The sequence below is a fragment of the Maylandia zebra genome, linkage group LG17 (genome assembly GCF_041146795.1).
Source record: "Maylandia zebra isolate NMK-2024a linkage group LG17, Mzebra_GT3a, whole genome shotgun sequence".
NCBI lineage: Eukaryota > Metazoa > Chordata > Actinopteri > Cichliformes > Cichlidae > Maylandia > Maylandia zebra.
The window spans coordinates 8,769,153-8,782,421 of NC_135183.1; the positions used below are offsets into that span (position 1 = coordinate 8,769,153).

At 41.3% G+C, this 13,269-nt stretch overlaps 1 protein-coding gene across 1 annotated transcript; it reads right to left on the reverse strand.

Annotated features, from left to right (window-relative positions):
- Window positions 1-21: 21 nt before the first annotated feature.
- henmt1 (HEN methyltransferase 1) lies at window positions 22-9,546 on the reverse strand. Its single transcript, XM_004562091.4, has 9 exons — window positions 9,389-9,546; window positions 9,026-9,138; window positions 3,536-3,670; window positions 3,221-3,403; window positions 2,927-3,113; window positions 1,957-2,119; window positions 1,770-1,854; window positions 1,503-1,660; window positions 22-201 (listed from the first exon to the last, which is right to left on the reverse strand). Exons 1-9 carry the CDS (start codon window positions 9,470-9,472, stop codon window positions 92-94), a joined length of 1,218 nt encoding a protein of 405 aa, XP_004562148.1. The 5' UTR covers window positions 9,473-9,546; the 3' UTR covers window positions 22-91.
- Window positions 9,547-13,269: the final 3,723 nt, after the last annotated feature.

A 13,269-nucleotide genomic window follows, 5' to 3' on the forward strand; every position in this document is an offset into this window, starting at 1 on the left:
GACTGTGCAGTAATGACAATCTGAAGTTTTTCTCATATTTATTATGAACTCAGTAATCACACTGACATATACCTGGAAAACATCCTCCACATCAATCATTTTCCTCCCAGTCTTCCTCTTGCTCAGCACTGTGGCTGTGCAGACTGGCCTCTGGATACCCACTGTCATCCAAATTGCAGTCATCTTCCTTTTCTTCCTGGTCTGAGAATCCCAATGAAGCGTCACAGTCACAAACACAGAAACATTCATGCAACGAACACAAGAACTGCAATGACAAGCTGCATGGTTAGCTGACGATGCATGTGAGCTGTGAAAGGGAAGTGAGCAAAGCACTCTGTGGTCAATGTGGCTAAAATGATTCTTGTGAGCAGTGAATACAAGTTGATGATCTCTGCTGCACAACCTCTTAGTACTGCATTTGTGTGGAAGGCTGCAATACCCTTCCACACAAATACACTTAATACTGTCACTGCTGACACTATTGAAGTTTTAGTCAGTATGAGTTATGCAAAGGGGTGGAGAACAGTTTCTGGCCATCCATAGGATTATTTCATCGAGGCTTGACATGTGTGTTCTGACTTAATCGAGTAAGTGCAAAAGTTTTGAGCCACCCTCCTTTCTCTATATTATGCTAGGAAGATGGGAAATCTGTAGAAACATACATGGAAATACGGTAAATACAGTTTGTGGACTTCTACTGAGCTTTAAAATCAATATTTGGCACCTTTATTCTTCAACTTGTGTTATCTTTGGCATTTTTCATAGATTTAACTACAGAAAATGAGAGGAGGGCATGTTTTTGTGACTGACTGCTAATAATAAAGTGCCTAGAGATACAAATTAATAACAATTTTTGTAATTAAATTTATTAACTTAAGTTTCTTTATCAAGCTGTCTTGTTGTGCCTTTTTATTAGACAACACTGGTTCATCCCTTGAGTTAGGTGCCTTTTTGATGCTTGAATGATTCACAGTTCAGAACTTGAATGAGTGGGGGGGAAAGGAGCCAATGTCCGAAGAATAACTTTGAAAGACCGTCAGAAAGCTTGGAGAACTATTCCTCAAGACCACTTTAAAAATGTAAAAGAAAGTCTGGCTCCTTGGAAGTAAAATATAAAGAAATAAGGTGTGGCTCTGGATTTTCACACAGTACGGTACATAACACGCATTTGCTTGAGACAGCAGATTCATTTACAGAGGGTTGTTTGTCAGCACAAGACCTGAGGCTCTATTTGTGCCACATCAACTTGAGCCTCCATTAGCCTTGCTAATTGTCTGATATGCACCAGTGCATATGAGACAGGTCAATGATGAAAAACATCAGATTTTAATTTTGGACTTAAGCCAGACTCTTTTACATTCATTATTATGCAGCACGAGATGATTAGAGTCAAACTTACATCAACGAATGAAGAAAATATTCATATTCACAGAAAAATTAACACAATCTAAAAACCACTTCAAACGTTTAGTGAAGCACAAAGAAAATGAATCAAACAATACCTTGTTCCCAGTGATTTATTAGCACAGCAGAGCTATCCTGGCTCAGTTTAATGTTCGGCTCATCCATCAGCAGATGTTTGAGATTACCAAGGCTTCCACTTAGCACACTGACTTTAGGACAGCAGGACCACAGCACATCCAGTGGTACAGCCACAATCCTATTAGTACACACAAAAAGGTCAATAAAGAAAAACTCATAAAATAAAACGCTGGGAGATGCTGCCTCTCCTTAATACCACATACTGGCATCCTCCTGAGGAAGCTCACCTGCATGATGTACAGGACCCCTGTTTTTCAGCACTGTCTGATGCACCACTCCATTCCATTAAATCTTTCATCTCCTCTGCACATGCTGTAGGTATACAGTTTGGTGCATTTTAAACAAACGTGTTTAAATAAGATGATAAAACAATGCTTTTCACCCTGTCTGCTTCATCTGACAGGAATTCCTCACCTCCTCCCTCAGTTTGACACAGTGCAACTGCATCACATATCCCGTCGGCCTGTTCCTCCATCCATCTATTCTTTAGTTTTTCTGCCCCGTACAGCACTTCACTCACCAGAACCCTGCGCAAGATGTTGTTGTCGCACAGGCTGGGGTAGTTTACTCTGTAAAGCTGACAGAGCAGAGGAAAAAGCACAGGTCAAAAGTCAAAGGAAGCAGGCAGCATCACAGAAACCTGTATGAAACAGAAACCTGGGGAAGCATATATTCAGGATAAAAGCTCTAATGCTGTTGATTAATACCACAAAGTTATTATTAGAGAGGTATAGAAATGTAATTTTTGCTTAATCACTATTAATCACGCTGGTGTTACATGTATGTCCAGCTGTTTGCAATTTTAAGCAGCCACCAGCAGAGGGCGGTAAATACTGTCATTTCATACCAGTTTAAAAGCAATCTACTGCATCATCAAATATTGCTTTTACCTCTGGTTTGCTAGGTGTATTCAAATCACTGGAATGACTAATTAATAAAAACTGATGAGGAAGTAACTAATGTGCATTCATCAAATATTTTCACATGTACATTTTCATCAAAAATGCAAATAAAAAAAAGATCTATGTATCTATCCATCCATCCATCCCTCCCTTCTGGCATGACCCAGAAAACACAGAGGATGTTTCAGTAGACAAATAAGTTAGAGGACAATGGGAGACAAGGCTTAAAAGACTTGACAGGACTGAAGACATGGGTTACAGCTGTTTCCTGTTTACCAGATGGCAGTATGAATCGATGATCACATAAATCAAAAAGACCAGCTGCAGCAGCTAATAATATTAATAGTGCATAATTCCAATAGTAGCAGCTCAGGAAATGCTAGTGAAAACACAAATACCACAGCACTATCACTAATGCTTTTTGTTTGTACTACAGAAATAATTAGCTTTTTCCATTTGTACTAATATTGAAATATACTTACCAATGTATATGGAAACAAATCCTCTGCATCGTTGACGAGCAACGTCTTGCAGCAATCTCTCCCCCCGAGCTGGTAAAACACACCGATCTGGGTACAGAACCCAACTGCCTCCTGTTGGCCCTGTGGGGCTTTTCCAACACCAGTGAACTCCACCTCATAGCCGTAGTCCAAACACACCTTCATAGCCCTGAGAAGGGATGCAGTTTAAATTTGTGTTGTATGCTCAGTAGGGGATAGGTTCCTACAGTGTTTCAGGATGAATTTATTTGCATGACTAAAAAAAAGTTAATGTACCAGGATCTAAACTCTGCTCTGGTCCATTCAAATTTGTGGTCGCTGTGCCTGTAACAGGACACTCCAGGCATGAAGATGTTGAACTCAGAGTTTGGGGTGCTGATGATGACCATCTTTGGGGTCATGTAACCAAATACCACCTCAGAGAAGAGCTCCACATCAGCAGGAGTGAGGTGCTCAATGCTGCACACACAGACAGATAGAAAACACAGTTACAAGAAGCAGCACAGAGTGACGAGCATAAAAGCAAAGAAAGAAAAAACATTTGTAATAATGAACAGAACGCAAAAGAGTGAGGAGAATGCAGCAGCTTACAGCTCTATACTGGTGACCAGATCAAATCCTTTGAAGCGGGCGTCTTTTTGGGTCACTGAGCCCTGGTACAGCTCAACGCACAGCTGATCGTAACTTGGCTCCAGGTAGTCAGTTGATATAGGAGCTAATCCATGCCTAAAGAAACATTCAAGCAGAGCCTGCACATTACTGTGCTGCCTGGTGCTTTCATCTTTATTGAAGACAATAATCAGAGCAAGACTTTAAGATCATTTTAAATTACTAACTTTCAACCAGTTTTTAAAGTTAAACTTAACTGGTCTCCCGTCTCAGAGGCGGGGTTTTTTTTGTTGTTTTTTTTAATCATTCCAATCTTTATGACCGTCACTTGATTTGTTCTCACTGATGTCACACTGTTTTCCATTTCTGCTTTAATTAGTGTTTTTTAAATGTTCTGAGGTCCCAGAGGACTCAGTCAAAAGGAAGCAGATGGAAGCAGACAATGTCAGCGAATGCTGAATGTTGACTGGGCCAGAATAGAGAAGATTTTCTTATACAGGGAGTGCAGAATTATTAGGCAAATGAGTATTTTGTCCACATCATCCTCTCCATGCATGTTGTCTTACTCCAAGCTGTATAGGCTCGAAAGCCTACTACCAATTAAGCATATTAGGTGATGTGCATCTCTGTAATGAGAAGGGGTGTGGTCTAATGACATCAACACCCTATATCAGGTGTGCATAATTATTAGGCAACGTCCTTTCCTTTGGCAAAATGGGTCAAAAGAAGGACTTGACAGGCTCAGAAAAGTCAAAAATAGTGAGATATCTTGCAGAGGGATGCAGCAGTCTCAAAATTGCAAAGCTTCTGAAGCGTGATCATCGAACAATCAAGCGTTTCATTCAAAATAGTCAACAGGGTCACAAGAAGCGTGTGGAAAGACCAAGGCGCAAAATAACTGCCCATGAACTGAGAAAAGTCAAGCGTGCAGCTGCCAAGATGCCACTTGCCACCAGTTTGGCCATATTTCAGAGCTGCAACATCACTGGAGTGGCCAAAAGCACAAGGTGTGCAATACTCAGAGACATGGCCAAGGTAAGAAAGGCTGAAAGACGACCACCACTGAACAAGACACACAAGCTGAAACGTCAAGACTGGGCCAAGAAATATCTCAAGACTGGTTTTTCTAAGGTTTTATGGACTGATGAAATGAGAGTGAGTCTTGATGGGCCAGATGGATGGGCCCGTGGCTGGATTGGTAAAGGGCAGAGAGCTCCAGTCCGACGCCAGCAAGGTGGAGGTGGAGTACTGGTTTGGGCTGGTATCATCAAAGATGAGCTTGTGGGGCCTTTTCGGGTTGAGGATGGAGTCAAGCTCAACTCCCAGTCCTACTGCCAGTTTCTGGAAGACACCTTCTTCAAGCAGTGGTACAGGAAGAAGTCTGCATCCTTCAAGAAAAACATGATTTTCATGCAGGACAATGCTCCATCACACGCGTCCAAGTACTCCACAGCGTGGCTGGCAAGAAAGGGTATAAAAGAAGAAAAACTAATGACATGGCCACCTTGTTCACCTGATCTGAACCCCATTGAGAACCTGTGGTCCATCATCAAATGTGAGATTTACAAGGAGGGAAAACAGTACACCTCTCTGAACAGTGTCTGGGAGGCTGTGGTTGCTGCTGCACGCCTGAATCTGCGTAGAAGAAAGGCAGAGAAAGAAAAGGCTAAGCAGGACAATGATGCCTGGTTAACAAAACAACAGGAAACAGTTAAACCACTGGCCGAACAGGAGAAACAAAACATTCTCCAGGGCCTAAAGAGGAGGTTTAATGAGCTAAACTTTGAATATCAATCCCTCCCTTTTACTATCTCCCCTTCACAGCACAAAAAATACAATTACAAAATGTTTCTTGAAGAGGCAATGAGTCAAGTTGAAAAAGACATTGCCCTTTTTGAGGAACATAAATACATTTACGTAGGCAGGGAAGATGCATCTGACGAACAACAGTTACAGCGGACTCCACTGCCACCCATTAGACCGAAAAACACAAAGTTGACACCCGCTCCTCAAGTCACACAACCAACGAAAAAGGAAACTTTCTCGACCGACAACCTACCACCTTTTCGTAGGATGTGTGTTCCACCTATATCCAGAAGTGGAAAGCAACCTATTCCCACCCAACTAGGTATAATTCCACGACCTAGTCCTGTCCCTCTGCCACCTATTTGTAAAAAAGCTGAATCTACACCCCGACCACCTGTAAGACCTCCAATGAAACGAGGTGTAACACCCATCCTTCCACCCATTTCCACCAAAAAGCTGTAGTGCTGTACCGTTAGAGTAGTTTTTTAACTACCTAACCCCCAACCGGTCTTGACAGAAGCCGCACCATCTGAGCCTGGTTCTGTCGAAGGTTTCTTCTTTTTAAGACAAAGGAGTTTTTCCTTCCCACCGTCGCCCAGTGCTTGCTCAGATGGGATCATTTGATTGTTGGGGTTTTCTTAAACATAAATTGGCCTATTGAAAAAATGTAGTGTTTCTTACTACATTTTATTTTCAATAGGCCAATTTATGTTCAAGGAAAAAAAAAATTACAGCAGAAAAGAAAGCATGGGAGACATCTGATGCATTTCATTGCTTTTTAAAAAATAATTTAGAATTAATCTGGAACAAATAAAAGAAAGTAAAACTAATCTTTTGTGGATTCTTTTCTTCAATAAGTAGTAGAATAGGCAGTTCTTTATACATAAAGCGTAGAGTTTTGTTAAAAAATAAAGTGGCACAGCGGCACTGTGGTAAAGGCCTGTGTTTTTACCATCAGCGTGACAGCACCGTGCCGCCTTTGCAGTTTTAAGGCCCAGGGAAACAAGCCTGCCAGCGCTCTGTAGCGGCTGTGACCGCTGCCGATAAGGAAAGGCTGCTCTTCATAGAGGACTCAAGCTCGGGGAAACGTTTTCTGGTCGACTCTGGCTCCCAGAAGAGCCTCTGGAACTCTTGTGTCGTCTTTACAATGGTATATTATTTAATCTCAAAAAAAATTAAAAAATTAAAAAAATTGGAGATTTCCCGTATCACATAACATGTGCAGGTACACTGGTACAACACATGTGAGTGAATTTCTTATGTGTGTGCAACAGAGGTGTGCAAAATACAATAAACCCCAGAGGGTTACTAAATACATTTACATGTCTTGGTGACTGCAGCTGGAACCTTGGCAAAAAGTGTATGTGTGTGTGTGGAATGCTAGCTACCAGAATCCATGGATGGCAGGCTTTTGAGTGTCCTTGCAAAGAAAGGTGGCTATATTGGTCGCTGATTTGTTTTTGTTTTGTTTTTGAATGTCAGAAATGTATATTTGTGAATGTGGAGATGTTATATTGGTTTCACTGGTAAAAATAAATAATTGAAATGGGTATATATTTGTTTTTTGTTAAGTTGCCTAATAATTGTGCACAGTAATAGTCACCTGCACACAGATATCCCCCTAAAATAGCTAAAACTAAAAACAAACTAAAAACTACTTCCAAAAACATTCAGCTTTGATATTAATGAGTTTTTTGGGTTCATTGGGAACATGGTTGTTGTTCAATAATAACATTATTCCTCAAAAATACAACTTGCCTAATAATTCTGCACTCCCTGTACAAGTCGAGTTTTTATCATTTAAAAATGTTTAGCTTTTGTTTGGTTTTTATTAGTTTCAGTGTTAGTTTTACACTATGTACTTATCATTTTATTTAAGACAAATGCAAGAGGTGGGGATTTGTGAAAATCAGCAATGTTACGATATAACCAACAGGACTCTTTGAAAGCAGCTGACTCACAGGCCTGAAGACATCCAAAGCCTCAAAAACGTCGATCAAACCTTCATCTTGTAGTTTGTGATAACAAATTTTACCAAATTAAATACCCACTCTAAGGATATTTACTCTACAGAAATATTTTAGTGATCTCATAAAGTCGTTTCAGTCAATTTTTTTTGCAAAGGTCTAGGCTACGTCCACACGTACCCGGGTATTTTTGAAAACGCAGATTTTTCTATGCGTTTGCACCTTGCGTCCACACGTAAACAGCGTTTTCGGTCACTGAAAATGGAGATTTTTAAAAACTCCGGCCAGGGTGGATATTTTTGAAAACTCCGTTTTTGCATTTATGTGTGGACAAGAAAAACGGAGAAAATGCAGCGTCAAAGATGTGCGCCTTTTTGACGTCACAATGTGCACCACGTTATTGTTTCGGTGAAATAGTCAAAGGAGCTTGCAAAGAAAAGCGTCTGGACTTCTTTAAGTTGCTTGAAGACGTTTCACCTCTCATCCGAGAAGCTTCTTCAGTTCTAAGGTCAAATGGTGGAGAGTCCCAGATATAAACCTAGTGGGAATAACCCCCCACAGAGGGACAAAAGGACCCCCTGATGATCCTCTAATCGCCTGAGCCAAGGTGTGAAACTGGGCGTGGGTCCCAATCAGCCAGAGTTTCGGGTGAGTTCATTGTGAAACCTGGCCCCACCTTATCATGCGAATTCCTGAGGTCAGATGGCCCAGGATGTGAGTGGGCGTTAAGGCGTCTGGGAAGGGATCTCAAAACTGGATTATAGATGGCAGAGAGTTGGTGTCGTAAACCCCCGCCTCTGTTCAAAGATGGTCGCTCACAGTGGACATAGATGGCTTTCACTCCTCTTTCAAACCATCTGTCCTCTCTGTCCAAAATGTGAACATTGGCATCCTCGAAAGAGTGTCCTTTATCCTTAAGATGCAGATGGACTGCTGAGTCTAAGGTGGGGCCAGGTTTCACAATGAACACACCCGAAACTCTGGCTGATTGGGACCCACGCCCAGTTTCACACCTTGGCTCAGGCGATTAGAGGATCATCAGGGGGTCCTTTTGTCCCTCTGTGGGGGGTTACTCCCACTAGGTTTATATCTGGGACTCTCCACCATTTGCCCTTAGAACTGAAGAAGCTTCTCGGATGAGAGGTGAAACGTCTTCAAGCAACTTAAAGAAGTCCAGACGCTTTTCTTCGCAAGCTCCTTTGACTACGATGACCTGGATGACTGAGAACCTTCACAGACGTTTCGGTGAAATGAATTTCTATAATACTGTTAATTGTACTCTCTGCAGTGGTTAAATGCTTACATATACACACAGTTACTGTCCCTCCACACATACGACTCGGTTCTGCTTCTATGCCCCATCCTTGTTTACTATTTCCCACCGAGGCTTCTAGACTTCTGATTGGCCAACATTTCTACACTGTTAGGAATATATCGCCACCTGTTGCTTTGGCATGTTCATAGCAGCGTTTTCCTTCATTTTTGAGTTTAAGTGTGGACGGGATTATTTTATAAAACGAAATGAAAAATCTCGACATAGCCTAGACAGACCTGTTGTCTCCGTTAACATGTTAAGAGGAATATATGTTGGTGCACTGATGCACAAGATTCGCCAAAGAATACACTTTAAATTACTTTAACCCCGCAGTCTAATCTTAACTCTCACCATTTGCGTGAACAGACATACATACATACATACATCCTTTTCTTGACTTTGGCACCGTTCACGTCCACTCCAACCAGAAGTTCAATTTCGTGGTGAAACTTGAGCATTTTGAGGAGGGTACACTCACCGCAGCCCAAGTCCACCACCTGGACAAAGGCACAGCGCAGACTCTCGGTTAAAGAAATTTAATAAGAAATTGTAAATACAGTGAACCCAAAGCGTTAAGAAAAGCCAAGGCAATGTAGTTTATTATGCACTATAGTAGCTAACTTAATTGGTTTGGTGAAAATGTTTGCTAACATAATTAGCTTTGGTGTAGTCAAACGTCGCTAAACGAAATTCTTGCTTTTAAGCTAAAGTTTTAAAAAATGTATTTTTCACGAAGACATTAGCGACCTTTTTAGGTTTGTTCCTCTTGACAAAATCGACGACAAATTGATGTCTCTGCTTGTGAAGCGGCGGACTGAACGTCAGATCCATCTTTGTCTCGTCTTAGAGTCCTGTAACCCCGCCCGCCGGCCACCAGAGGGCGCTGTTGTTATCGAGTCTGGAGCGTTTTTGGGGGGAGGGGAGGGTGAGCAAAGATGGTTCTGTTCTTACATTATTTAAAATATATCGGCAACACATGGCTTCAAAAGTGGTAGAGTTGTGGAAGTGCATCCAACTGGTCAAAATTTATTTTTTTTTATATTAAATTAATAATTGTTGGCTTTGGAAAAATCCCTTAAAGCTTAATCGAGGCTTCAGCAGGCTTGAGCATGTCTTTGAAAGTAAAATATATGACTTATTTTTAAATATTTTTGCTTCTACTCCACATAATATAAGCAAAGCAATTATGTAGTAATACAAATGTCCATTTTCCACCACAAATATATCCCGTATTGTGCAAAAGCCTTGAGCCAACCTGCATTTCTTTACATTTTGCTATGGAAAATAGAAAAAACATACACACATACATGCTAATACAGTCTAAGGCATAAATTGAGTTTGTACAAGTCTAACAAGCCAGAATGTCAATATTTGGATGGATATGACCACTTTTTTTTTGCCTGAACTCTCTTAGGCAGTCTTGTTTTGTGATTTCTATAAGCTGTTGTCATTAACAGTTCTCCAGGCTTCTCAAAGGAAATTCAAAGCTCTTCTTTGGCTGTTGACAACCTTTTGCAAAGCTCCAGTTAAATATATAACGATAAAAGGTTAAAAAGTACTGCAGGGTCGCATTGAGCCATAGCTAAGCAGAGCAGTGTGTGGTGGAATGGGTGGAGAACCAAATGGGTTGCAGAGTGAAGAAGAGTGTGGAGCACCTTATTAATCCGAGCAAATGAATTGCAAATGGGATTCCAACACCAGAAGGGGGCCCCAAAGAGCGCTTGAAATGTCACACAAACCAGTTTGATAAATGTATATTTTGTGTGTGTTAAACATATACCAATATTATAGGGGGGGCATGCCAGGCAGAGATAGATGTATTATCAAGAATTTTCAGTATTCAATGTAAAAATAAAAAATAAAAAAAAACTATCAGAGAGGTTAACATTTTATGGAAATATGAAAATAACCATGCTTCCATATGCCCATTAAAAACAAAACGATACTTAAATATCCAGTAAGAGACATACAGCATGTGTATAAAAAATATTTGTGTTATGGTGTATTCCTGTGTGAAAATGGATTGTGCTATGGACAATGGACTGCTGCATGGGCTGTACTGCAGAGGGTGCTTTTCTCTTACTGACTTGAGGTCTTGTGGACTTGCAAAATCCAAACAAGAAGACCATTTTATTTCTATCTCTCTCTTAAAACACTGCTTGCAGCATCACTCACTGCAGCCACGAAAACCCCTAAACACATATAGTGAATGCAACTTTCCCACAGAGACAAGAATTCGTAATACAGTGTTTGAATACTTTCAGGTAACATACTGTTGTTCATATGATAAAACTTGACTGTCCTTAATTATCAGTTAGTTCTGATCCGTCAGGATCACCTCAGACAACTGAGGTGTCACACAGTCCCAGTTTTACACTGAAATAATTTATTTAAACAGAAACTGTTTTATCACAGCATTCAGAACATTTCATTTTGAAAGTTTTGAAACCCAAAAATAGACTTGTGAGGTTTATTATATGCTCATTGTGCTGTGGGGCTTTACATAATACACAGTGGTCTGTCCCTCTAGGCCAGTTTATCCAAATGACCAAAGCTTCATACAGTGGGGCAAAAAAGTATTTAGTCAGCCACCGATTGTGCAAGTTCCCCCACCTAAAATGATGACAGAGGTCAGTAATTTGCACCAGAGGTACACTTCAACTGTGAGAGACAGAATGTGAAAGAAAAATCCATGAATCCACATGGTAGGATTTGTAAAGAATTTATTCGTAAATTAGGGTGGAAAATAAGTATTTGGTCACCTCAAACAAGGAAAATCTCTGGCTCTCACAGACCTGTAACGTCTTCTGTAAGAAGCTTTTCTGTCCCCCACTCGTTACCTGTATGAATGGCACCTGTTTGAACTCATCATCTGTATAAAAGACACCTGTCCACAGCCTCAAACAGTCAGACTCCAAACTCCGCCATGGCCAAGACCAAAGAGCTTTCGAAGGACACCAGGAAAAGTATTGTAGACCTGCACCAGACTGGGAAGAGTGAATCTACAATAGGCAAGCAGCTTGGTGTGAAAAAATCAACTGTGGGAGCAATCATCAGAAAATGGAAGACATACAAGACCACCGATAATCTCCCTCGATCTGGGGCTCCACGCAAGATCTCATCCCGTGGGGTCAAAATGATCATGAGAACGGTGAGCAAAGATCCCAGAACCACACGGGGGGACCTGGTGAATGACCTGCAGAGAGCTGGGACCAAAGTAACAAAGGTCACCATCAGTAACACACTACAACGGCAGGGAATCAAATCCCGCAGTGCCAGACGTGTTCCGCTGCTGAAGCCAGTGCATGTCCAGGCCCGTCTGAAGTTTGCCAGAGAGCACATGGATGATACAGCAGAGGATTGGGAGAATGTCATGTGGTCAGATGAAACCAAAGTAGAACTTTTTGGTATAAACTCAACTCGTCGTGTTTGGAGGAAGAAGAATACTGAGTTGCATCCCAAGAACACCATACCTACTGTGAAGCATGGGGGTGGAAACATCATGCTATGGGGCTGTTTTTCTGCCAAGGGGACAGGACGACTGATCCGTGTTAAGGACAGAATGAATGGGGCCATGTATCGTGAGATTTTGAGCCAAAACCTCCTTCCATCAGTGAGAACTTTGAAGATGAAACGAGGCTGGGTCTTCCAACATGACAATGATCCAAAACACACCGCCCGGGCAACAAAGGAGTGGCTCCGTAAGAAGCATTTGAAAGTCCTGGAGTGGCCTAGCCAGTCTCCAGACCTCAACCCCATAGAAAATCTGTGGCGGGAGTTGAAAGTCCGTGTTGCTCGGCGACAGCCCCAAAACATCACTGCTCTCGAGAAGATCTGCATGGAGGAATGGGCCAAAATACCAGCTACTGTGTGTGCAAACCTGGTAAAGACCTATAGTAAACGTTTGACCTCTGTTATTGCCAACAACGGTTATGTTACAAAGTATTGAGTTGTATTTTTGTTATTGACCAAATACTTATTTTCCACCCTGATTTACGAATAAATTATTTACAAATCCTACCATGTGGATTCATGGATTTTTTTTTTCACATTCTGTCTCTCACAGTTGAAGTGTACCTCTGGTGCAAATTACTGACCTCTGTCATCATTTTAGGTGGGGGAACTTGCACAATCGGTGGCTGACTAAATACTTTTTTGCCCCACTGTATATACCAGATGCTGCCAGGCTTCAGTTGCATCATTTCCTTTCACAGTATATCACTGCGCTTTACCACATTTGGGAAATACGGAACAGCTGTGAGGCACATGAACAGGAATCATACATTGTCTTGATTTCCTTCCAGCACACTAGTAAGTTATGATAATAGTTGTGTTTGATGTTTAACGCACAAATGATAAAGCATGAACAAACTATAGATAATACTAGTGGTGCTGAGGTGGGCGGGACTGGTGCTGGCGGGGGGCCCAAATCAAATTCTACTTAAGGTCAAAATGACCCTCCTGGTTGTTCTAAGTGTTAAAGCTATCCATGTATCTGCCTGTCAGTGCATAAATCCCAGTGAAGACCTCTGATTTTGAGTATGAGAAAATACAGATTACTTCTGTAATTTGGATTAGCATTTTTTGAATAAATAGTGACATAATGTAATGTCTTCTGTTGTTTATCT

Bases quoted from the DNA above. Each gene is read 5' to 3' on its own strand.
- henmt1 (XM_004562091.4), bottom strand. From the start codon at position 9,472: ATGGATCTGACGTTCAGTCCGCCGCTTCACAAGCAGAGACATCAATTT. The intron at 9,139-9,388 runs GTCGCTAATGTC...GCCTTTGTCCAG, and splicing joins AGAGGAACAAACCTAAAAAG to GTGGTGGACTTGGGCTGCGG. The intron at 1,661-1,769 runs GTGAGCTTCCTC...GTGTACTAATAG, and splicing joins GGGTCCTGTACATCATGCAG to GATTGTGGCTGTACCACTGG.